Genomic DNA, 26,516 nt, shown 5'->3' with positions numbered 1-26,516 from the left:
AGCTTTGCGAAGTTCTGATTTTAGGGTCGAGCCTGCTAGTGCATACGTTAGCGCATGAGTCTTACTTGGGAGACTCTGTTGTGTACAGTGAAGGGCTTGGAGCCCGCCCTAGGCTTATTATGTGTTGGCTTGCGTGGAACTCCTGTTTACTGTTTCGTAATTAATCACTGCAGGTCAAGCATCATTTCCGTTCCTCTGTGTGGAGCAGGGACCAAGTACTGATTGATTCAAGTTAATCAGTGTCTGTCTGCTGCTCCTGACCTGATTGAGGTACTGTTTTGTTCTTTTTAACTTCTAGTGCCCTGCAAACAGAAGGCATGTGACTGGCAAAAACGTGTGCAGCAGGTTAAACAAAATTGCAAAGTTTTATTTTCTATAGATAGCTTTCTTTTATTTTGCCATCTTTTCTTACATCGCACTCATGTTTTCTTTTGTTTTCGCTCATGGACGCTGTTCTCAAAAGATAACAATTATCTTGTGCTAAATACTGCAAAACGACATTGTTTCTTTATTATGTGTAATTTCCAAAATTATGCTTTCACACATAATCGCGCAATCCACCCCAGGCCACCCCACTCCAATTCGTTCCACTACAATCCACCCCAATCCACCCCACCTCACTCCACACCAATCCACCCCACTCCAATCCAAACTTCTCACCCCAATTCCTTCCTCTTCAACCCACCCCCACTCCAATTCATCAACCCACCCTATCTAATCTGCCCCACTCCAGTTCACCCCACTCCAATCCAAAGCAATCTACACCACTCCAAAACTATCTTCTCCACTCCAAGTCAAAACAGTCTGTGCCACTCCATTCCAAAACAATATGCCCCACTCCCATGTACCCCACTCCAATCTGCCCCACTACAATCCAAACTAATCTGCCCCACTGAAATCTACTGCACTCAAATCCAAAACAATCTGTCCCGCTACAATCTGCCCCAATGAAATCTAAAACAATCTGTTCCACTACAATCCAAAACAATCTACCCCCCTCTAGTCTGCCTCACTCCAATCTGCCCCACTCCAGTCCAAAACAATCTGTCCCATTCAAATCCACCTCACTCCAATCCAAACTAATACGCCCCACTCTAATTCAATCCACCTCACCCCAATCCAATCCACCCCACTCCATCCCAACTCATCCCACTCCAATCCACCCTATTCCCACTCCAATCTGTCCCACTGTAATCCATAACAATCTGCTCCACTCCAATCTGCCCCACTTCAATATGCCCAACTCCAATCTGTTTCACTCCAATCTGCACCACTAGTCTGCCCTACTCCAATCCAAAACAATCTGTCCCACTCCAATCTGCCCCACTCCAATCTAAACCAATACACCTCACTCCAATTCAGTCCAGTTTACCCCAATCCAATCCACCCACTCCACCCCAACTCACCCCACTCCAATCCACCCTACTTCCAACCCTACTTCCATCCAATCCACCCCACACCAACTCAACTCATTCCACCCCAGTCCAATCCAGACCACCCCACTCCAATCCACCCCACTCAGGTCTGCTCCTCCAATTCAAAAATATCTGTACCACTCCAATTCACACCACTCCAAGCAAACCACTCAATCCAAAACAATCTGCCCACCCCAATCTGCCCCACTGCAACCCAAAACAATCTGCCCCGTCCCAAACCAAAACAATCTGCCCCACTCCAGTCCGCCTCACTCAAATCTGGCCCACCGCAATCCAAAACGATCTGTCCCACTGCAAACCACCCCTCTCTAATCTATCCATTTCCAATTCAAAACAATATTCCCTACACCAGTCCAATCCACCCCACTGCACTCCATTCCAATCCACCCCACAACAACCCAATCCACCCCACACTAACCCAACTCCCCCCACTCTAATCCAATCCACCCCACTCCAATCCACCCTAATACAATCTGCCCCACCCCAATCCAACATAATCTGCCTCACTCCAATCCAAAACATTCTGCCCCACTCCAAACTGCCCCACTCCTATCTGTCCCACTCCATTCTGCCCCACTCCTATCTGCCCCACTCCAGTTAAAAAAAAATTGCCACACTCCAATTCGTTTCACTCTGCCCCACTCCAGTATGCCCCACTTTTAATCCAAGACAACCTGCCCGCTCCAATTGCAAACAACCCCCTCTAATCCAAAGCAATCTGCCACGCTCTAATTTGCTCCACTCCAATCCAATCCACCTCCCCATCCAGTCTACCCCACCCCAATGCATCTCACCCCACTGCAATCGATCTCACTCCCATTAAATCTACACCACTACAATCTAGTCCACCTCACCACAATCCAGCCCAGTCCACCCATCACCAATCCAATCCACCCCAATTCAGCCCAGTCCAATCTACCACACTCCAATCCAATACACTTCACCCCAATCCAATCCAATCCACCTCATCCCAATCCACTCCAGTCCAATCCACCCCACTCCAGTCCAATCTACTCCAATCCATCCCACCCTACTCCAGTCCAGCACCCCACCTCACTCCAATCCACCCTACTCCCATCCAATCCACCCCACACCAACTCAACTCATTTCAACCCAGTCCAATCCAGTCCACCTCACTCCAGTATTCCCCCAATCCAAAACAATCTGCCCCACTCCAATCTGCCCCACTGCAATCCAAAACAATCTGCCCCGCACCAATCCAAAACAATCTGCCCCACTCCACTTCGCCTCACTTCAGTCTGGCCCACCCCAATCCAAAACAATCTGTCCCACTCAAATCAGCCCCTCTATAATCTGCGCCACTTCAGTCCAAAACAATATTCCCTACTCCAATCCAATCCACCTCACCCCAATCCAATCCACTCCATCCCAATCCACCCTACTCTACTCCAATCCACCCCACAACAACCCAATCCATCCCACACCAACCCAATTCATCCCACTCTAATTCACCCCACTCTAATCCACTCCACCCCACTCAAATCCACCCTAATACAATCTGCCCCACTCCAATCCAAAATAATCTACCTCACTCCAACCTATAACAAACTGCCTCACTCCTATCTGCCCCACTCCATTTCGAACATTCAAAACAATTGTCCCCACTCCAACTAATTTCAATCTGCCCCAATCCAGTATGCCCCACTTGAATCACTTGAATCCAAAACAACTTGCCCCACTCCCATTGCAAACAACCCACTCTAATCCAAAACAATCTGCTTGCTCTAATTTGCCCCACTTAAATCCAATCCACTTCACCCATCCAGTCCACCCCACCCCATTGCAATTCACCCCACTGCGATCCACCTCACTCCCATCCAATCTACCCCACTATAATCCAGTCCTCCCCACTACAAACCATCCCTCTCCACACCAATCCAGTCCACCCACCACCAATCCACTCCAACCCAATTCAGCCCAGTCCAGTCTACCCCATTCAAATCCAATATACTTCACCCCAATCCAATCCACCCTATCCCGATCCACTCCAGTCCACCCCACTCCAGTCCAATCCACTCCACTCCAGCCACCCCACTCCAATCCAACCTACCCTACTCTATTCCAACCCACCACACATCAATCCACTCACTCCAGTTCATCCCTTTCCAATCAAGTCTACTGGTACCCAACCACCTCACTCTAATCCAATCCACCCACACCACCCCAATCGATCCCATTTAATGCAATCCACTTTAACCCACCCCAAGCCAGTCCACATTAATCCATCCTACTCCAGTCCAATCCGCACCACTCCAAACCACCTTTATCTACCCCACTCTAATCCAGTCCACCCCTCTCCAAATAATCACCTCGCCCCTCACCAATCCAATCCACCCCACACCAATCTAATCCACCCCACTCCAATTTCTTTTATTTGATTTTTTTGCAGTTTTATACAGTGCGGACTCGACCCAAAGTATTTGAGCGCTTTACATGAGCACCAGTTACATTACGCGAGGACACATTCATGTTTATTTGGTTGGCACGGGGAGATTAAGTGATTTGCCCAGAATCACAGGATGTTGAGCTGACTCTGAGACTCGAACCTGGTTCCCCAGCTTCAAAGTATGCCACATACTATCCCAATCCAACTCACTCCAATCCAATACACCCCACTCCAATCCAATCCAGCCCAATCTAATCCAATACACTGCACCCCAATCCACCCCACCCCACTCCAATCCAATCCATCCCACTGCAGCACACTACATCCCAATCCAATCCACCCCATCCCATTTCAATCCACCTCACTCCAATCCAGTCCACTCCACTCCACCCCACCCCACTCCAGACAACCCCAAGCATTCACTCCAATTCAGCACACGTTATCCCAGTCCATTCCACCCCATTGCATCCCATTTCAATCCACACCAATCCAGTCCAACCCATCCAGCCCACCCCACTCCAATCCACCCTATTGCAATCCAGTCCACCCTACTCCAATCTAGCCCACCCCGTTCCAATCCAATCCACCTCACTCCAATCCACCCGACTCCAGTCTAATCCAACCCACTCCAATTCAATCCTCTCTACTCCACTCCAATCTACCACAATCCACTCCATTTCAGTCAACCCACCCCACTCACATCCACCCCACCCCAATCCAGTTCACCCCATCTAATCCACCCCCATCTAATGCATCCCAGTCCAATCCACCACACTGAATCCAATCCACACCACCCTAATCCACCTCACTCAATCCAATCTATCCCAACCAATCCAATCCACCCCACACAGTCCAATTCATCTCACTCCAATCCACCCACACCACCCCAATACGATCCACCATAATCTTATCCACCCCAATCCGATCCACCTCACTCCAGTCCTCAACACTCCAATCCAATCCACCTCACCTCAATTCAATCCAGTGCACTCTAATTCACTCTAACCTACCTCACCCCAATCCCACCCACCCCTTGCCTCCCCTCCCCACTCCAATCCACCCGAGCCCACTCCAATCTAATCCACCCCAACCACCCCACCCATTTTAATCCACGTGACCCACTCCAATCACCCCACTCCAGTCCACCCCACTCTACTCCAATCCACCCCACTCTACCCCAATCCAATGCATCCAGGTTCAGTCCACTGACTCTAATCCAATCCACCCAGTCTACCCCACTCACTCTATTCCACCCAGTCCAATCTGCCCCATCCCAATCCAATCCACTTCACTCTAATCCACACACTACAATACACCCAGCCCCACCCCAATCCAGTCCATCCCAACCCAATCCAATGCACCCCATCCCAATCCAATACATTCCATCCCAGTTTAGTTCACCACACTCCAATCCATCCACCCCACCCCGCTCCAATCACCCTACCTTAATTAAGTCCATCCCACTCCAGTCCACCCCACTCCAGTCAATCCACCCCAATCCAACACGGCCCACCTCAATCTACCCTAGCCCACTCCATTCCAACCCATCCCACTGCAGCCCACCACACCCCAATCCACCCACTCCATTTCAATCCACCCTACTCCAATCCAGTCCACCCCACTCTACCCTTCTCCAATCTACTCCACTCACTCCAATGCACCACACTCTATCCGAATCCAATCCACCCCCTCCATCCCAGTTCAGTCCACCCCACTCCAATCCATCCAGCCCATTCTACTCCAATCCACCCCACTCCAATCCAATTCACCCTAATCCAAATCACCCCATTCCAATCCTCCACACTTCAATCCAGTCCACCCCACTCCAGTCCAATCCACCCCACTCCAACCCAGTAAATCCAGTCCATTACACTCCACTCCGATCCACCCCACTCCATTCCAATCCACCCCACTCCAGTCCAATGAATCCATTTCATCCCATTCCAATCCAGTCCAGTCCAATCCAATCCAAACTAGTCCACCCCATTCCACCTCATTCCAATCCATTCCAATCAAATCCAACCCACCCCAGCCCAGTTCAATCTAATCCACCCCACTCCACCACACTCCAATCCAATCCACTCCACCCAAATCCAACCCACCCCACCCCTATCACTCCAATCCAAGCCACCCACCCCAATCCAATCTAATCCACCCCAATCCACTCCACCTCACTCTATCTCAACCCACCCCACTCCAGTCCAATCCACCCCACACCAATCCACCCCACTCCACTCAATCCACCCAACTCTACCCTATCCACTCCACCGCACTCTATTCCAATCCACTCCACCCAACTACCTCAGTGCACTCCAACCCAGTCTACTGTGTTCCAACCCACTCCACTCTATGATACTCTCTGCTACTGAACCACTGAACTTTACTCCCCTCCACTCAACCCAGAGGCACTCTTCTCCCCCACTCCACTCTGACATTTCACGCCACAAATTTTCGGTCATGCTGAACAGCACTCACACTGGGGTAAAATATGGCAAGACACACTGAGAAGCCAATAGCTCCTGTATAGGCGAGACCTATTGGCTTTGCCAAGCTTGTTTCATATGTCACACATTGGTTTGGGAAGTTTTCAGATGTTGCACTACCTTGGCCATGCAACATTGTTTTCTCTGTACAGCGAGATAATTTTTTCTGCATTAACATGCAAGTCAAACAAAACCCAGAGTGCCATTGCGCTAAGCAAGATTACTCAAACTCATAGAAAGCAGTGAAAACCAATATATTGGTATTTACTTTTCACCGCAAAATATGTTTGGTGATAGAAATACGTCCGTTTTTCTGCACAAAAGCCTTATTGTCACCTGAGTGTCCCTTTTAGTGATGCTCCGGTGCGTTATGCACTGGGCTGTTTTTACAAGGTGTTTAGCCACTTTTTGTGGCTTAACGCCACCTTGTAAATACGGCTCCTTCACATGCAGCACTTTGTGTGGAAGGGGCATGCAATGGGTTTTGCTGTGGCTTTGTAGACTTAATGTGTACTAAGTCTACACTCTTAGAGTTTGATTCATTCTGGTTGCCCATTTTCATCACAGTTCCCTGGTCGCAAGCGTGTGCATAATTCTTCACTGAAATCTTACATTTTGCAGGGATGTATTTATGCACTGTGGAATTGTGCAGGAAAAGGCCACTAGTTGTTCTTTGCAAAGTATAACTCCAACAGAACTACTTTAAAGAACGAATCAAGCACATATGTCACGTAAACGTCGGAATATGTATGCTGATGTTCCAATGTGAAAAACTTTGTTAATTTATGCATCGACCTCCATAACCTTTGTTAAGATTGCAAGAAAACCTTGTTATCTCGCACAGCCCTAGTTTTTCAGTGATACCAAAACAGTTTGGATACTTAAAAAAAAGCAACAGGGATGCAGTAACTTCTCATTGAAGGCAATAAAATTTAGTAATAGAAACAGGTGAGGCGAATATGTCAGCAAACATGGTAGTTACTGCCAAATTCTGATTCTCCTGAATGTTGAAAGGAAATAGAAGGAGAATTAGAGTACCCTCCATGATAGTGGTATTATAGTGGTGCAACATAATAAAACTGATACCTATCACTCTCTTCGCCTATGGTCAAACTAGATGTCGTCTTGCTGCTTCTACGACACTCAAAGTCACGTAGACAACATTGTAGAACATTTAAATGAACAGCTTTCATAACATTTTAATTAAAAAACACAGGCCCTGATTTATACTTTTTGGTGCAAAACTGCATCAACGCAGTTTTGCATTAAAAAGTTTAGCACCGGCTTGCACCATTTCTGTGCACCAGCCGGCACCATATTTATGGAATGGTGCAAGCTCGTGCAAAGGGTAGGCTAGCGTAAAAAAAAATGACGTTAGCCGGATGGGGGTGGTGGTATGGAAGAAGGGGGTTTTGCACCAAAAAATGACGCTAGACAGGTTAGAGTTAAAAAAATGAATCTAACCAGCCTACGTCATTTTCTGACGCAAAACCATCCATACTACATGACTCCTGTCTTAGAAAAGACAGGAGTCATGCCCACCACCCCAATGGCCAGCACAGGGGACCAGGGTCCCCTGGGCATGGCCATTGCACCTAGTGCCATGTAGGGGGACCCATTTCATGGCCCCCAAAGGCACTTAAAAAAAATAATGATATACTTACCTGTACTTACCTATACTTACCTGGGATGGGATCCCCCATTGTAGGAAGTTGGCTCTGTATGTGCTATTTCAAAGTAAGGAATAGCATGCACAGAGTCCAAGGGTTCCCCTTAGAGGTAAGATAGTGGCAAAAAGAGATAATACTAATGCTCTATTTTGTGGTAGTGTGGTCGAGCAGTAGGCTTATCAAAGGAGTAGTGTTAAGCATTTGTTGTACATACACACAGGCAATACGTTTTTAGGTCTGGGGGGTTAGTAGCCAATGGCTACTAGCCCTGAGGGTGAGTACACCCTCTTTGTGCCTCCTCCAAAGGGGAGGGGGGCACATCCCTAATCCTATTGGGGGAATCCTCCATCTGCAAGATGGAGGATTTCTAAAAGTTAGAGTCACTTCAGCTCAGGACACCTTAGGGGCTGTCCTGACTGGCCAGTGACTCCTCCTTGTTGTGCTCATTATTTCCTCCGGCCTTGCCGCCAAAAGTGGGGGCCGTGGCCGGAGGGGGCGGGCAACTCCACTAGCTGGAGTGTCCTGCGGTGCTGGAACAAAGGGGTGAGCCTTTGAGGCTCACCGCCAGGTGTTACAGCTCCTGCCTGGGGGAGGTGTTAGCATCTCCACCCAGTGCAGGCTTTGTTACTGGCCTCAGAGTGACAAAGGCACTCTCCCCATGGGGCCAGCAACATGTCTCTAGTGTGGCAGGCTGCTGGAACCAGTCAGCCTACACAGATAGTTGGATACAGTTACAGGGGGCACCTCTAAGGTACCCTCTGGGGTGTGTTTCACAATAAAATGTACACTGGCATCAGTGTGCATTTATTTTGCTGAGAAGTTTGATACCAAACTTCCCAGTTTTCAGTGTAGCCATTATGGTGCTGTGGAGTTCGTGTTTGACAAACTCCCAGACCATATACTCTTATGGCTACCCTGCACTTACAATGTCTAAGGTTTGGCTTAGACACTGTAGGGGCACAGTGCTCATGCACTGGTGCCCTCACCTATGGTATAGTGCACCCTGCCTTAGGGCTGTAAGGCCTGCTAGAGGGGTGACTTATCTATACTTGCATAGGCAGTGAGAGGCTGGCATGGCACCCTGAGGGGAGTGCCATGTCGACTTACTCATTTTGTTCTCACTAGCACACACAAGCTGGTAAGCAGTGTGTCTGTACTGAGTGAGGGATCTCCAGGGTGGCATAAGACATGCTGCAGCCCTTAGAGACCTTATCTGGCATCAGGGCCCTTGGTACCAGAGGTACCAGTTACAAGGGACTTACCTGGATGCCAGGGTGTGCCAATTGTGGATACAAAAGTACAGGTTAGGGAAAGAACACTGGTGCTGGGGCCTGGTTAGCAGGCCTCAGCACACTTTCAATTCAAAACATAGCATCAGCAAAGGCAAAAAGTCAGGGGGTAACCATGCCAAGGAGGCATTTCCTTACACAACGCCCCCCCAAACGAAAGAGGATAAGACTAACCTTTCCCAAGAGAGTCTTCATTTTCTAAGTGGAAGAACCTGGAAAGGCCATCTGCATTGGCATGGGCAGTCCCAGGTCTGTGTTCCACTATAAAGTCCATTCCCTGTAGGGAGATGGACCACCTCAACAGTTTTGGATTTTCACCTTTCATTTGCATCAGCCATCTGAGAGGTCTGTGGTCAGTTTGAACTACAAAGTGAGTACCAAAGAGGTATGGTCTCAGCTTCTTCAGGGACCAAACCACAGCTAAGGCTTCCGTCTCAATGGCACTCCAACGCTGCTCCCTGGGGAGTAACCTCCTGCTAATGAAAGCAACAGGCTGGTCAAGGCCATCATCATTTGTTTGGGACAAAACTGCCCCTATCCCATGTTCAGAGGCATCTGTTTGCACAATGAATTGCTTGGAGTAATCTGGAGCTTTTAGAACTGGTGCTGTGCACATAGCTTGCTTCAGGGTGTCAAAGGCCTGTTGGCATTCTACAGTCCAGTTTACTTTCTTGGGCATTTTCTTGGAGGTCAATTCTGTGAGGGCTGTCACTATTGATCCATATCCCTTCACAAACCTCCTATAGTACCCAGTCAAGCCAAGGAATGCCCTGACTTGAGTCTGGGTTTTTGGAGCTACCCAGTCCAGAATAGTCTGGATCTTAGGCTGGAGTGGCTGAACTTGGCCTCCACCTACAAGGTGTCCCAAGTAAACCACAGTTCCCTGCCCTATCTGGCATTTGGATGCCTTGATAGAGAGGCCTGCAGATTGCAGAGCCTTCAAAACCTTCTTCAGGTGGACCAGGTGATCCTGCCAGGTGGAGCTAAAGACAGCAATATCATCAAGATAAGCTGCACTAAAGGATTCCAACCCAGCAAGGACTTGATTCACCAACCTTTGGAAGGTGGCAGGGGCATTCTTTAGACCAAAGGGCATAACAGTAAACTGATAATGCCCATCAGGTGTGGAGAATGCTGTTTTCTCTTTTGCTCCAGGTGCCATTTTGATTTGCCAGTACCCTGCTGTTAAGTCAAAGGTACTCAAGAATTTGGCAGCACCTAATTTGTCAATCAGCTCGTCAGCTCTAGGTATGGGATGGGTATCTGTCTTGGTGACAGAATTAAGACCTCTGTAGTCCACACAAAACCTCATCTCTCTCTTTCCATCTTTGGTGTGAGGTTTGGGGACTAAGACCACTGGGCTAGCCCAGGGGCTGTCAGAGTGCTCAATTACTCCCAACTCCAGCATCTTGTGGACTTCCACTTTGATGATTTCCTTAACTTGATCAGACTGTCTGAAGATTTTGTTTTTGACAGGCATGCTGTCTCCTGTGTCCACATCATGGGTACACAGGTGTGTCTGACCAGGGGTTAAGGAGAAGAGCTCAGCAAACTGTTGTAGGACCTTCCTACAATCAGATTGCTGTTGGTCAGAGAGGGTGTCTGAATAGATCACTCCATCCAATGAGCCATCTTTAGGGTTTGATGAGAGGAGATCAGGGAGAGGTTCACTCTCAGCTTCCTGGTCCTCATCTGTTACCATCAACAGATTTACATCAGCCCTATCATGGAAGAGTTTTAGGCGGTTTACATGGATCACCCTCTTGGGGCTCCTGCTTGTGCCTAGGTCCACCAGGTAGGTGACCTGACTCTTCTTTTCTAGGATTGGGTAAGGGCCACTCCATCTGTCCTGAAGTGCCCTGGGAGCCACAGGCTCCAAAACCCAAACTTTCTGCCCTGGTTGGAACTCAACCATTGCAGCCTTTTGGTCATACCAAAACTTCTGGAGCTGTTGGCTGGCCTCAAGGTTTTTACTTGCCTTTTCCATGTACTCTGCCATCCTTGAGCGAAGGCCAAGTACATAGTCCACTATGTCTTGTTTAGGCTCATGAAGAGGTCTCTCCCAGCCTTCTTTAACAAGAGCAAGTGGTCCCCTTACAGGGTGGCCAAACAGAAGTTCAAGGGGTGAGAACCCTACTTCCTTCTGAGGCGCCTCTCTGTAAGCGAAAAGCAGACATGGCAGGAGGACATCCCATCTCCTTTTGAGTTTTTCTGGGAGCCCCATGATCATGCCCTTTAATGTCTTGTTGAATCTCTCAACAAGGCCATTAGTTTGTGGATGATATGGTGTAGTGAACTTATAAGTCACTCCACACTCATTCCACATGTGTTTTAGGTATGCTGACATGAAGTTGGTACCTCTGTCAGACACCACCTCCTTAGGGAAGCCCACTCTGGTAAATATACCAATGAGGGCCTTGGCTACTGCCGGGGCAGTAGTCGACCTAAGGGGAATAACTTCAGGATACCTAGCAGCATGATCCACTACTACTAGGATGTACATATTTCCTGAGGCTGTGGGAGGTTCTAGTGGACCAACTATGTCCACACCCACTCTTTCAAAGGGGACCCCCACCACCGGAAGTGGAATGAGGGGGGCCTTTGGATGTCCACCTGTCTTACCACTGGCTTGACAGGTAGGACAGGAGAGGCAAAACTCCTTAACCTTCTGGGACATATTGGGCCAGTAGAAGTGGTTGACTAACCTCTCCCACGTCTTGGTTTGTCCCAAATGCCCAGCAAGGGGAATATCATGGGCTAAGGTCAGAATAAACTCTCTGAACTCCTGAGGCACTACCACTCTCCTAGTGGCACCAGGTTTGGGATCTCTTGCCTCAGTGTACAGGAGTCCATCTTCCCAATAGACCCTATGTGTTCCATTTTTCTTGCCTTTGGACTCTTCAGCAGCTTGCTGCCTAAGGCCTTCAAGAGAGGGACAGGTTTCTTGTCCCTTACACAACTCTTCCCTTGAGGGTCCCCCTGGTCCTAAGAGCTCAACCTGATAAGGTTCCAGCTCCATAGGCTCAGTTCCCTCAGAGGGCAGAACTTCTTCCTGAGAAGAGAGGTTCTCTTTCTCTTGTTGTGTTGCAGCTGGTTTCCCAGCTGACTTTCCTTTTCTCTTGGTAGGCTGGGCCTTTCTTCCAGACTCCAGCTCTTCTTTTTCACCCTGTGCCTTGCACTGTGCCCTAGTCTTGACACACACCAGTTCAGGGATACCCAGCATGGCTGCATGGGTTTTCAGTTCTACCTCAGCCCATGCTGAGGACTCCAGGTCGTTTCCAAGCAAACAGTCTACTGGGATATTTGAGGAGACCACCACCTGTTTCAGGCCATTGACCCCTCCCCATTCTAAAGTTACCATTGCCATGGGATGTACTTTAGTTTGATTGTCAGCATTGGTGACTGTATAATTTTTTCCAGTCAGGTATTGGCCAGGGGAAACCAGTTTCTCTGTCACCATAGTGACACTGGCACCTGTATCCCTCAGGCCCTCTACACTTGTCCCATTAATTAAGAGCTGTTGCCTGTATTTTTGCATGTTAGGGGGCCAGGCAGCCAGTGTGGCTAAATCCACCCCACCCTCAGAGACTAATGTAGCTTCAGTGTGACACCTGATTTGCTCTGGGCACACTGTTGATCCCACTTGGAGACTAGCCATTCCAGTGTTAGCTGGAGTGGAGTTTGAAGTGGTATTTTTCTTGGGACAGGCCTTGTCTCCAGTTTGGTGTCCAGACTGACTACAGCTACGACACCAGGCCTTTTTGGGATCAAAGTTTTTACCCTTGTACCCAGAATTGTTTTGTGAAGAGGCTCTGGGCCCACCCTCCTGTGCAGGTTTTTGGGGGCCTGTAGAAGACTCTTTACTATTTTTGTTTTTGGCTGTCTCACCACCTTTCCCCTGGGGAGGTTTCGTGACCCCTTTCTTTTGGTCACCCCCTGTGGAAGTTTTGGACACCCTAGGCTTGACCCAATGGTCCGCCTTCTTTCCCAATTCTTGGGGAGAAATTGGTCCTAGGTCCACCAGATGCTGATGCAGTTTATAATAGAAACAATTACTTAACAGGTGTTCTTTCACAAATAAATTGTACAGCCCATCATAATCACTTACACCACTGCCTTGAATCCAACCATCTAGTGTTTTTACTGAGTAGTCTACAAAGTCAACCCAGGTCTGGCTCAAGGATTTTTGAGCCCCCCTGAATCTAATCCTATACTCCTCAGTGGAGAATCCAAAGCCCTCAATCAGGGTACCCTTCATGAGGTCATAAGATTCTGCATCTTTTCCAGAGAGTGTGAGGAGTCTATCCCTACACTTTCCTGTGAACATTTCCCAAAGGAGAGCACCCCAGTGAGATTTGTTCACTTTTCTGGTTACACAAGCCCTCTCAAAAGCTGTGAACCATTTGGTGATGTCATCACCATCTTCATATTTAGTTACATTCCCTTTGGGGATTTTCAACATGTCAGGAGAATCTCTGACCCTATTTATGTTGCTGCCACCATTGATGGGTCCTAGGCCCATCTCTTGTCTTTCCCTTTCTATGGCTAGGATCTGTCTTTCCAAAGCCAATCTTTTGGTCATCCTGGCTAACTGGATGTCCTCTTCACTGGAGTTATCCTCAGTGATTTCAGAGAGGTTGGACCCTCCTGTGAGGGAGCCAGCATCTCTGACTAATATTTTTGGAGTCAGGGCTTGAGAGGCCCTGTTCTCCCTAGATAGGACTGGTGGGGGGGAATCACCCTCCAAGTCACTATCATCATCCTCTGTGTTGCCATCCTCAGAGGGGTTGGCTCTTTCAAACTCTGCCAACAGCTCCTGGAGCTGTAGTTTGGAAGGTCTGGAGCCCATTGCTATTTTCTTTAGTTTACAGAGTGACCTTAGCTCTCTCATCTGAAGATGGAGGTAAAGTGTGGTGTCGAGTTCCACCACATTCACATCTGTGCTAGACATTATGCTTCTAAAAGTTGGAATACTTTTTAAGAATCTAAAAACTAGTTCTAGAATCTAATTCAAACTTTTACCAAACTTTTAAACTCTAAAAGCAATGCTAACAGGGACTAACACAAGGCCCTAGCAGGACTTTAAAGAATTTAGAAAAAATTTCAAATTGTAAAAATCAATTTCTAATGACAATTTTTGGAATTTGTCGTGTGATCAGGTATTGGCTGAGTAGTCTAGCAAATGCAAAGTCTTGTACCCCACCGCTGGTCCACCAATGTAGGAAGTTGGCTCTGTATGTGCTATTTCAAAGTAAGGAATAGCATGCACAGAGTCCAAGGGTTCCCCTTAGAGGTAAGATAGTGGCAAAAAGAGATAATACTAATGCTCTATTTTGTGGTAGTGTGGTCGAGCAGTAGGCTTATCAAAGGAGTAGTGTTAAGCATTTGTTGTACATACACACAGGCAATAAATGAGGAACACACACTCAGAGACAAATCCAGCCAATAGGTTTTGTTATAGAAAAATATCTTTTCTTAGTTTATTTTAAGAACCACAGGTTCAAATTCTACATGTAATATCTCATTTGAAAGGTATTGCAGGTAAGTACTTTAGGAACTTTGAATAATTACAGTAGCATATATACTTTTTGCATAAAACACAAATAGCTGTTTTAAAAGTGGACACAGTGCAATTTTCACAGTTCCTGGGGGAGGTAAAGTATTGTTAGTTTTAACAGGTAAGTAAGTCACTTACAGGTTTCAGTTTTGGGTCCAAGGTAGCCCACCGTTGGGGGTTCAGAGCAACCCAAAAGTTACCACACCAGCAGCTCAGGGCTGGTCAGGTGCAGAGGTCAAAGAGGTGCCCAAAACACATAGGCTTCAATGGAGAGAAGGGGGTGCCCCGGTTCCAGTCTGCCAGCAGGTAAGTACCCGCGTCTTCGGAGGGCAGACCAGGGGGGTTTTGTAGGGCACCGGGGGGGACACGAGTCAGCACAAAAAGTACACCCTCAGCAGCGCGGGGCGGCCGGGTGCAGTGTGGGAACATGCGTCGGGTTTCCAATAGTTTCCTATGGGAGACCAAGGGGTCTCTTCAGCGATGCAGGCAGGCAAGGGGGGGGCTCCTTGGGGTAGCCACCACCTGGGCAAGGGAGAGGGCCTCCTGGGGGTCACTCCTGCACAGAAGTAACGCTCCTTCAGGTGCTGGGGGATGCGGGTGCAGGATCTTTTCCAGCCGTCGGGAAATGGAGTTCAGACAGTCGCGGTCAGGGGGAGCCTTGGGATTCCCTCTGCAGGCGTCGCTGTGGGGGCTCAGGGGGGACAACTTTGGTTACTCACAGTCTTGGAGTCGCCGGAGGGTCCTCCCTGAAGCGTTGTTTCTCCACCAGTCGAGTCGGGGTCGCCGGGTGCAGTGTTGCAAGTCTCACGCTTCTTGCGGGGAGTTGCAGGGGTCTTTAAATCTGCTCCTTGAAACAAAGTTGTAGTCTTTTTGGAGCAGTGCCGCTGTCCTCAGGAGTTTCTTGTCTTTCTTGAAGCAGGGCAGTCCTCAGAGGATTCAGAGGTCACTGGTCCCTTGGAAAGCGTCGCTGGAGCAGGTTTCTTTGGAAGGCAGGAGACAGGCCGGTAGGTCTGGGGCCAAAGCAGTTGGTGTCTTCTGTTCTTCCTCTACAGGGTTTTTTCAGCTCAGCAGTCCTCTTCTTCTTGTAGTTTCAGGAATCTAAATTCTTAGGTTCAGGGGAGCCCTTAAATACTCAATTTAAGGGTGTGTTTAGGTCTGGGGGGTTAGTAGCCAATGGCTACTAGCCCTGAGGGTGAGTACACCCTCTTTGTGCCTCCTCCCAAGGGAGGGGGGCACATCCCTAATCCTATTGGGGGAATCCTCCATCTGCAAGATGGAGGATTTCTAAAAGTTAGAGTCACTTCAGCTCAGGACACCTTAGGGGCTGTCCTGACTGGCCAGTGACTCCTCCTTGTTGTTCTCATTATTTCCTCCGGCCTTGCCGCCAAAAGTGGGGGCCGTGGCCGGAGGGGGCGGGCAACTCCACTAGCTGGAGTGTCCTGCGGTGCTGGAACAAAGGGGTGAGCCTTTGAGGCTCACCGCCAGGTGTTACAGCTCCTGCCTGGGGGAGGTGTTAGCATCTCCACCCAGTGCAGGCTTTGTTACTGGCCTCAGAGTGACAAAGGCACTCTCCCCATGGGGCCAGCAACATGTCTCTAGTGTGGCAGGCTGCTGGAACCAGTCAGCCTACACAGATAGTTGGATACAGTTTCAGGGGGCACCTCTAAGGTGCCCTCTGGGGTGTGTTTCACAATAAAATGTACACTGGCATCAGTGTGCATTTATTGTGCTGAGAAGTTTGATACCAAACTTCCCAGTTTTCAGTGTAGCCATTATGGTTCTGTGGAGTTCGTGTTTGACAAACTCCCAGACCATATACTCTTATGGCTACCCTGCACTTACAATGTCTAAGGTTTGGCTTAGACACTGTAGGGGCACAGTGCTCATGCACTGGTGCCCTCACCTATGGTATAGTGCACCCTGCCTTAGGGCTGTAAGGCCTGCTAGAGGGGTGACTTATCTATACTTGCATAGGCAGTGAGAGGCTGGCATGGCACCCTGAGGGGAGTGCCATGTCGACTTACTCATTTTGTTCTCACTAGCACACACAAGCTGGTAAGCAGTGTGTCTGTGCTGAGTGAGGGGTCTCCAGGGTGGCATAAGACATGCTGCAGCCCTTAGAGACCTTCCCTGGCATCAGGGCCCTTGGTACCAGAGGTACCAGTTACAAGGGACTTACCTGGATGCCAGGGTGTGCCAATTGTGGATACAAAAGTACAGGTTAGGGAAAGAACACTGGTGCTGGGGCCTGGTTAGCAGGCCTCAGCACACTTTCAATTCAAAACATAGCATCAGCAAAGGCAAAAAGTCAGGGGGTAACCATGCCAAGGAGGCATTTCCTTACACCCATCCTCTGCTGTCCCTCTGGTGTGGGTGGGGGTGTCCCTGGAGCCTGGGGAGGGCACCATGGAATAAGCCCACAGGTCCCCTAACGCCTGCCCTGACCCAGGTGTTAAAAAATAGTGCAAAGCAAACTTTGCACTATTTTTGACACCTCCTCCCCCCGTGCGTGATTTTTGCATGGGAGGATAAATAAGGCGCTAGGGCCTTAGAGTCATTTTTTGCCCAGGAACGCCTACCTTGCATCTCATTGATGCAAGGTAGTTTTCCGCAGGCAAAAAATTACTTTAACTACAAGATTTAGGCTCTAGACATGTCTAGCGCCAAAATATAAATATGGAGTTAAGTTTGCGCCAGATTTGCGTAACAAAATGACACAAATCTGGTGCAAACAGAGTATAAATATGCCCCACAGAGACTCACATAGGTCGAACAAAATCAAGCTAGGTACACCACGTGGAATATTTTACATTCTGCTCCTGAAACTTCGGAGGCACTTCCCATCCATCAATATACCACTAGACCCGCCCCCCGCAGGAAGACATCATAATTAGATCCGAGGTTTATCCACACATGGTAGGAAACTGCAGATCTTGAAATATGTCTTTGCATCAACTAAAATTGATTGAAGGTCCAGTGGTTTGATCTCTTTACCAAGTGGTGAGTTAATTCATTTGAAAGTGACAGCACCCCGTAATGCTACCCACCTTCTGCATATCTGGAAACTTTGATAGCCATTTGTCAGTGACCTGCTTCTAACATCAAGAGTCTGCGTTGTTTTTTTTCATGGATGGTAACACACAAATGTAATATTCAAATATATAATTTGGATATCATTTTAATAATCCAAGAACTTTCTCGAGCCATTGAAATAATTTGTTTTTATTGCATCTGAAGGGCTACCCACAAACCTTACTCTGAAAAGTTACTAGGACTAGGGAACAGACACTAACATATTTAGGAAGTGGCCCCGTGTCAAGTGCAACACCTGCAGTCAATTATTGATTTAATAATATCAACCCACACTTCGTATGCTGAGTCATGAAAGCATCCGCACCTGTACACAGGTAAAAGCAAACGTACACGTCCCATAATCCGGAGTTCTGCTGGCTAAAAAGCCCGGCCTGGATGACGGTATAATACATTGTATGCAGTAGTTTGGAAGTCATATACCAGGATCCGCTCCTAAATGTTTGCAGACTTGTACAGGGCAAGATGATAGGTCTATAGAGAAGTTAGACATATTCAAGAATCACCTTGATAAAACTAAAATGGTTGGGTAATGGTCAGCCACGTGACAGACCTGTCATTGAAAAATTAGTAGTGCTGGGCATAGGCACGTCAGTGTCACCTTAACAATATGGGATCTAAAAGAATGATAGGGTTGTGGCATAGTGGCATAGTCAGTACAGTATTAAGCAGTTGCTTCCAACCTGTGGTCCTGGGACCCCTGGGGGCCCGCGAAGCCTCCTCAGGGGGGTCCATGACTGCTTAGAAAATTAAATAATATTAACAGGACCGCAGCTTTCAGTAATGACTCAGTGGGGGGTTCCTAGATCCCAGTAATGATTCAGTGGAGGGTCCTCGGGTTCCAGTAATGATGAAGTGGGGGCCACAGAAGTCAAAAGGTTGGGAACCACTGATATTAAGGAAGCACTCTTACATTTCACCTCTTCCCAACGCTACTATATCACAGGATCAGGGTAAAACATAACGGATATTTGTAGAGCATGCATTCACCCTAGGGTTCTTGTGGTACTACTGTGGAATAATCAATGTTTGTTGTTACCGACCTTAATGGTACTCCTTTTACCAACCTAAGTAGGATGAAAAGCTGAGTAGAACCACTGGGATTTAAACCTGTGACTGTGCGGTCAAAAACAGACCTCTGCAGCGAGTGAGTGTATTGTCTGCTTAGCACCAGCACAAGCTTAACACAGTAATATGTCAGATTTAATACACCTAAAATAGATATTTTGCTTCTGTTAAGTAAAACAAGTGAAAGCAACGATCGTCTGTGTCTAGTAATTGTACTACCTCCCTCCAACTGTTAGATTAGTGGCAACTCACTGAAGGCCTCATTTACAAGGCCTGTGATGCCGCTCTGTGCCACAGGGAAAGGGCAGAGATGTGCCATATCTATAAATTACAGTGCATTTCTGTCCTCTCCCCCTGCACTGGCGCACAAATTGCTGCCATGCACCAACGCATGCACCCTTGCACCATGGTGCAAGGGTGCCTTCATTGTGGGAATTATTGCTTTTGTGCAGGAAGGAATACCTTCCTGTACAAAAACAATCACAAGAGGCGTTTTCCTCTTTCTATGTGTGCTGCAGAATGCAGCACACATAGAAAGAGGTACAAATGGGGAGAAATAAAAATATTTCTCCTCGTTGCATCACTCTTACGCCCACCTGAGGTGGCGTAGGAATCTGACGCATTCTCAGACTTGTAAATCTGGGAAAGGGTCAGATTCCTTTGGGGTCCATGGATGTTGCATGGGAACAACCCAAGCAACACCCATGGAACTCCCCTTTCATGCAGTGTTTTACATAAAGGGGGTCCATATTTACAAGGCCATTAAAAGCCTCACAAGGTGGCTTTGCATGGCCTTGTAAATATAGACTGGCACACTGCACCACCAGAGCATCAAAGAAATGATGCTCCAATGGTGCAGTGTGCCACTAGGGCCTCGTAAATGAGGCCCTGAGTTTTCAAGCTGCACGAACTGCACTCTTGACAGATCGTGACCAAAGTGAAAAGTATCAATGTAGAGCCTGACACACCTTCTGCTCCCAGTGGATAGTCATGTGGATCGCAAAGAAAGAGCTAACTTCTATCTGGTGCACGGATCACCGTTTGTTACCACCTGGAGAAAAAATATTTCATACAATACAGAGGTATTATGAGAAAGTCATTAAAGTTCTATACGTAAAAGAAATTCCAACATATTATAGTACACCACGCACGGGTGGAGTGTGAAATGCAACACAGTAGTGAAATTTAAGGGTTACGGTGTAGCATTGATCATTTTGTGTATTTCAGTTTTATTACTGCTTTTTATCTGAAGCTTTTTGCTGTTCTCAACTCGAAGTCAGGAGAGACGGGGCAACATTTGGGCAACATTTTTACACTTAAACCGGTAAAACAAACAGAGCAACGGATTTTACCAGTGGCAGTCTTCACTTTGTCCATCAGAGTGATGGAAGACATTATGGTGGTCATTACGTTCTTGGCGGTGTGGTCCGCCATGCCGGTGGTGGCGGGAAAACCCGCCGGTCGGCATGGCGGGCCACACCGCCACATAAACAACACCTTGAGGGCCGCCATCAGCAGCCCTCACTCACCGCCGGGCTGCCTCCATCAGGTAGCCTGGCGGTGGTCGGAATCATTATCCGACAGGGCAGCGGTGCTGCCCCCTTGGATAATGATCTCTAATCCTCCAGCCTTTCCCTGGTGGGGAAACCGCCAAGGAAAGGCTGGTGGAGGGGGTGCCCCGGAGCACCCCTTGGGGCCCCTGCACTGCCCATGCACTTGGCATCGGCAGTGTAGGGGCCCCTGTGCAGTGCCCCATCGCGCAGGTCACTGCCCGAAAATAGCACAATGGATGCAGCTGCCCCCGCTGCACAGAGGCACTGGCGGCGGCGTCAATGTCCCGGCCAGGCCTTTCTGTGGCCCGGCGGGTGGAAACAATGTTTCCGCCCGCCGGCCCACAGGAATGTTCTTTATGCGGCCGGCAGGGATCCGGGGACGCTGGCGGTCAGTGTTTTGACCGCCAGCATGAACACTCTTGTTTTTACCTCCTTATTTTGAGTTCAGTGCCCACACAGCAGTGATCTCTGTGCACCAAAAGTTGGTGTGGGGGTTTCCATCTTTTAGGCGGCCATGTACTGAGGCTTTCTGTTTTTAAAAAAAGAAAAAACTCTCACAGCTGGAGTTTGTTCCTGAAAACTAAAAGACCTTAAGTCCTAGGAATATTCTCTCAGGGTGAGAGGGTAATTATTACTTTTTTTCTCTTCGTCACCATCAGGACAGAAAAAGGACTTTAGACCACCCCTATGAACAGCATGGGCAACCTAATGCCTTACTCTGATGCCCCCTACTCCATCACACCATTTGAGTACTTTTTCTGACAGCAAAGCAGGGGAAGCACCACTGCCAGAAAACTAATGGTCTGCCCGACTCCAAATAGATTGGGCAGACCAAGGCTTTGGCGGACAGGTACTTGGTCACATTTGTGACCAAGAACCCTGTCTGCCAACTCTAAATCAGTCCCAGAGTCGTCAAACGGACCAGTCTATTCAAGGTGCCATTAACATATATTGCAGATTTATCCATATGCTTTTCCTATAAATTGCAGGCTGGTGGACTGTCTAGCTACTTAGCTCAGTTGTCTCACATACATCCTTTTGCTTTGTCTTAGGAGGTGTGAACGAATCAACTGCTTGAACTACATGGATTGCCAGAACACCCCTGTGCGAATCACGTACTATACACTGACCTTCCCAAGCAACATTGTCGTGCCCTCGCATATTTTCCGCATTGGACCCTCACCAGCTTACGCCGGCGACAACATTATACTCACGATCACCAAAGGAAATGAGGAAAACTACTTCAGCACCAGAAAGCTGAACCAGTACACCGGCATCGTCTTCCTCCAGCGACAGATCAAGGAGCCCAAAGATTTCTTATTAGATGTGGAAATGAAGCTGTGGCGTCAAGGGACGTACACAACTTTTGTAGCCAAGATGTATGTATTTATCACTGATCAAGCTTTGTGAGGCTCTGAAAGCCCGAAGTAATGGTGCTATGCTTTCTAATATTTTGCGAAGATGTATTTCAATGGACATGGTATTTAATATTTCTTGCATTCGCATATTTGTAGAACTATGCTTACGACGATATTTGTCTGTAAATTAACTTAAATGTACTTATTTTCATGTGAGCTTGTTTTTGTTAATTTGAGCAAATTATGAAAGTGCTAGCGTGGGATTTCGGTGTTAAATATTTGAAGCTTATTGAAATCCTCCAAGTTAACATTATCTTTATTTTTTCTTTTCATTTGGTTATAGAAAGTAGTATGCGCTCAAAGAACGAAAGCTGTTAACTTTGTGTGTATTAGTTAGGCAAAGGCTAGATCCAGCTATTTCTCTCCCACATACGTATGAGGTTTTGGGCAATGTTGCTCAACCAGAGCAAGAATCTTGACATCTTAACAGCTGTGAAATGCCACATAAGGGAAGCGAACCAGTACACTGGGAAAGCTTTTCTCATCAAGTCTCTTCGAGTGCCCTTGCCAAAATAGCAAGACTGGACATTTTTAAGTGTCTCCAAAGCAGTAACAATGTTTTGTCACCAAATTAGAACATAAAGCAGCGTGAATCCCGGCTTTATTACTTTTTCAAATAGTTGGAATTCAAACAGAAAAGTTAGCACAGTACAAACTGCAACTGGTAAATGAGCTTCATAAAATTTCCAAAAATTAAACTTAGTTGTCAAATATTGGATACTATATTAAAATGATATGTTAGAGTGTTTAAAATTGTGATGACAAATAGTCAGATACTTCAAGGTTTGGTGAAACGCACATTTGAAAATGTCCGTGTAATTCCATATGTTAACCATTTGTACTTCAATGTAAAACCCTGCTGGAGGCTGAATGTTCAGCTGTCTGGAATATCTTGCAAGACGTTCAGTCCATCGACAAGATGAGACAGATAAAATAACATGAGCCTCATTTCAGAAAATCTTTCCCGGGGGAGGTATCCTTTACAATGCTGATTTTGCTCACTAAGGTGGGTAGAGTGAGCACTGTGAAGGTGTCCATCAGCCAAACTTAGGCCAAAGCATTGTTGGTTTTAATGTGGGCAGTGTAAGCAGAGAAATAAATTATGGACAGATATATCAAGGCACTGCACCAATGTAGCGTCACAAAAAGTATACAAATAGGCGCAAAGTTCTGAATTAGGATTTACTTTCCGTTTAAAATCTTGATTTGTGCAGGGTGGGAGTTTGTGCTGCGTTGTGTTCTCATGCATAATCTGTGAGTTGTTACCCATGGCGCAAGTGTGTGTGGGCACAAGGCAGCCTAAAGTGCACCAGCGCAGGGGATGCCAACAGCATCGCCGTAGCTTAGTAGATATGATGCAGTCCAGCAGTCTTCTTTTCACACAGCACAGAAACTTTGGTTGTTGCACTGCATTGCATGAAAGTAGTAAATTTGGCCCCATATTTCCTTGAAGCCCGCTGAGTTTGGAAGTGTCCATTGGATGCCATCAATCTGCAAGACTAGGGACACAGAGATCTCTTTTACATATAGTGACACTAGTCCTGTCAGTGGGTGGGTGTTGATATTTCCTTCCCTCCATCCTGAGGTGCAAAAGGTGGACATGAATCAGGTGACTGGAAAAGGGTCTGGTTTATTCCTCCGTCCATCCTGATGAGGAGTGATTACTTTGTGTAATCCATTCCTGCCAGGGATGTATGCCTGGTGGATCACATCATTGCCCACCAAAGCAGGTGGGAATTGTTGTTGAATGAGGCTTCACTTGTCTGATAGTGTGAAGCAGGAGACCAAAGTACTGACACGGACTTCATTGTACCCTTGGCTAGGGTAAAACTGCTACTTGTTGGGGTTAAGAAAGATATGTTCTATACTCGGTCCTCTGTTCTCTCTGAAATTAGTTGTTGAATCCAGTTAAGGTAGTCCAATGTGCATCTCTGTTCTTCGTTACTATTACCTTCAAAACCTTCGTAAGTTTATAGTGGTGTACAAAGCAATAACACAATCAAATGATTATGTCAAAGATGCTTGTGTATTTCCAACAATCCTACAGAGCACAACTTAGCCACATGGGTCCTTTTAGACCAAAAGGTTCCAGGAGGTATACGATCATCACTACTGTGACGCCATAATGCATTCTCTTTATTTGTTGGGCACATGAATGGCGCACCATAAAAACTGGAATTAATTCCAAATCTCTGCATGAATGAGAATACTGTATGTTTCTCTGAAAACACTTGGATTTCCTCTCTTTAGATTCTCAAGAGCCCAAGTTTCTTCACATGAACTAAGACCCCTTGTCGCCCAAAACACTCCAGAGGCATTACCCTCTACCTCAATGATCATACAATGATCAGACATTCCGTATGCCATTATGCTTATTACCCAAGCATGGACATCTCTGTTCTTGAGTGATCAAATAATTAGTTTAGTGTTATTTATGCAGCCAAAATGGCATGCGATCAGAATATAAACCAGAAAATAAGTACATCCTTCTTTGTTGGCTTTGCAGTCACAAAATAGTAAAACACCACAAAATAGATGCATGCCCATGTCACAAAATGGAGGGCAATAAAATGCACAACAACAGTGCCTAGCACAGAGCAAACCAATCCTGTAGGGCAGGGTAGCAGGGGCAACACCATTCTTGCCCGCACCGCCTCCCTTGCTCGACCTACTTTCAAGAGTCATAGAAGCAGCAGCAGGAAGATAAATTTACTAGGAACATTAGAGCTATTTCTGTGGTTTCCACACTTTGCCCTTTTAATTTGACATCTTCAGCAAATAGGAGGCTGACTAAGAGGGAAGGAAGGGTGGTGCAAAGAAGTATCCTATGACTTCATTGTGGTCAAAGCGTGCTTGTAGTCACTTCCATTATCCTTTGCATTTTTGTGAATTGAGGTCTACCAGTATTAGACAATGAGCTGCGCCACTCTGCTAGCGAACCAGGTGGAAAAATCGCACAAAATAAATATGTTGCTGAGGTAATGGACAGTAACGTCAACTAAGCCCTCTTTCCAAAATAAATTGAGCAAACAAATATTCAGAATGGGCATTAATACCTGAATATAAAACAAACCAAAGGAAATGTTACAACGGAAGGCAATGTTTGGCACCAAGATCATTATTTTTGAATATCTGTCAAAAAGAGTGTGCAGTCGAAGTGAAGCTATCACAAAGCCATATTTCAGAGCTCGGCTGTAACAACTACTAGGGATTGATGTCGTATTCGTGCCGTTTTATAAGGGTGTGTTTTATTGATTTAAAATTAAATCAAGTTTGTGAAATTGATTATAAAAGCACACATATTGGTGTGAAAGCTCAAACACGTCTCCTTGTATGTTCATGTGAAGTAAAATATTTTGATTCACAAATGTATACAATTGTTGCCTTTTGGACTTATTTATATACATGAAGTTAGTCTTTATGTGGCTACAAAGAATTTATGCGTACAACGAACATAATATCTTTAAAAAATGTTTTCAATAATTGCTGCGTTCGAGAACAGCCTGGCAGCGCTCATCTTGTACAAATGCCTGGTGCACTCTCAAATAAAACGATAACTTAAAAACACAGCAAAGCGTGGCTTGGAGTACTGTGTAATTTGTTACAAAGCAGAGGAAGAGCTCTCCAAAGACATAAGAGGACAAAGCCCCAAACTATCAGCTCAGAATTATCAACCACGTTAAGCGTTACATGCTGTTATGATACCCAAGATGCTTCCAGGAAGAAATTAAAGTGGATGTGGCCTATTCATAAACTGCATTTTTTATTATTTGATGGACTACTACAATAGTACTACTGCACGTACAACAAAATGCTATTCACTAACCTACCAGCAGGCAGCTGGCCCTCTCCTCCGTTTCCTGGGACCTATTTGGGACTAAGTAAAGTAGTCTTTTACTTACTCCTACATGACTTTTTGTATATTGAGCCCAAAACAACTAAAATATGAATAAAATGATACATTTTGAGGGCTATTCTTATACAATTAGAACAAGTAACAAGCATTTGCAATGCAATAGGTCTCGCATTTGCTTAAGTTAGAGCTATTGGCGTTGTAAATTCATAACTGGACTTTTCTTGCCACATACATTGGTCAACCATGCCTCATAATTTAATCTTTTCCTGCCATATAATTCCAGTGACCCAGCATTTAACTGGAGCACTTGCATTTACCTTCTTCCTCTATCTTAAAACATATACAATTGTCATAAAAACCTTAATCAGAAATAAACTTTTGGAATTAGAGTGCAATGCTTAAAACATCATAACAAAAATATCATTTGGGACACACTGGAGGGTGAAAGGAAAGAAGGAGTCGGGAGTAAAGATGGAGAGGGAAAGTGGCGTACTAACAATGTCATGGGCCCTGGAATAAGAAAGGAAAATGGTTGACTGGGATTTTGGTAGGAAAATATACCAGTAATTAGAGTCAAGTGAGGTCCGTATGTCTCTGGGCCCCGGTGCCACTGCGCCTGTTGCTCCATTGATAACTAGGCCTCAGGAGAGAAAGCGGATAGGGCAGAAAAAGAGAAGGGATAGGCATAC

The 26,516-nt window shown here is 46.7% G+C and overlaps 1 protein-coding gene across 5 annotated transcripts in view; it reads left to right on the top strand.

Annotated features, from left to right (window-relative positions):
- FBLN2 (fibulin 2) overlaps positions 1 to 25,557 on the top strand; it is a 737,488-nt gene extending 711,931 nt beyond the window's left edge. For all 5 annotated transcript variants that reach the window (XM_069206615.1, XM_069206613.1, XM_069206614.1 and 2 more), the window contains one exon: positions 21,606 to 25,557. In XM_069206615.1, the coding sequence (XP_069062716.1) occupies positions 21,606 to 21,963 (358 nt within the window). In that variant the 3' untranslated portion in view covers positions 21,964 to 25,557. The remainder of the gene's footprint in view (positions 1 to 21,605) is intronic.
- The last annotated feature ends 959 nt before the right edge of the window (positions 25,558 to 26,516 follow it).

This window comes from Pleurodeles waltl, chromosome 9, assembly GCF_031143425.1.
Source record: "Pleurodeles waltl isolate 20211129_DDA chromosome 9, aPleWal1.hap1.20221129, whole genome shotgun sequence".
Taxonomy (NCBI): Eukaryota; Metazoa; Chordata; class Amphibia; order Caudata; family Salamandridae; genus Pleurodeles; species Pleurodeles waltl.
This window is presented reverse-complemented; position numbering and strand designations above follow the sequence as displayed.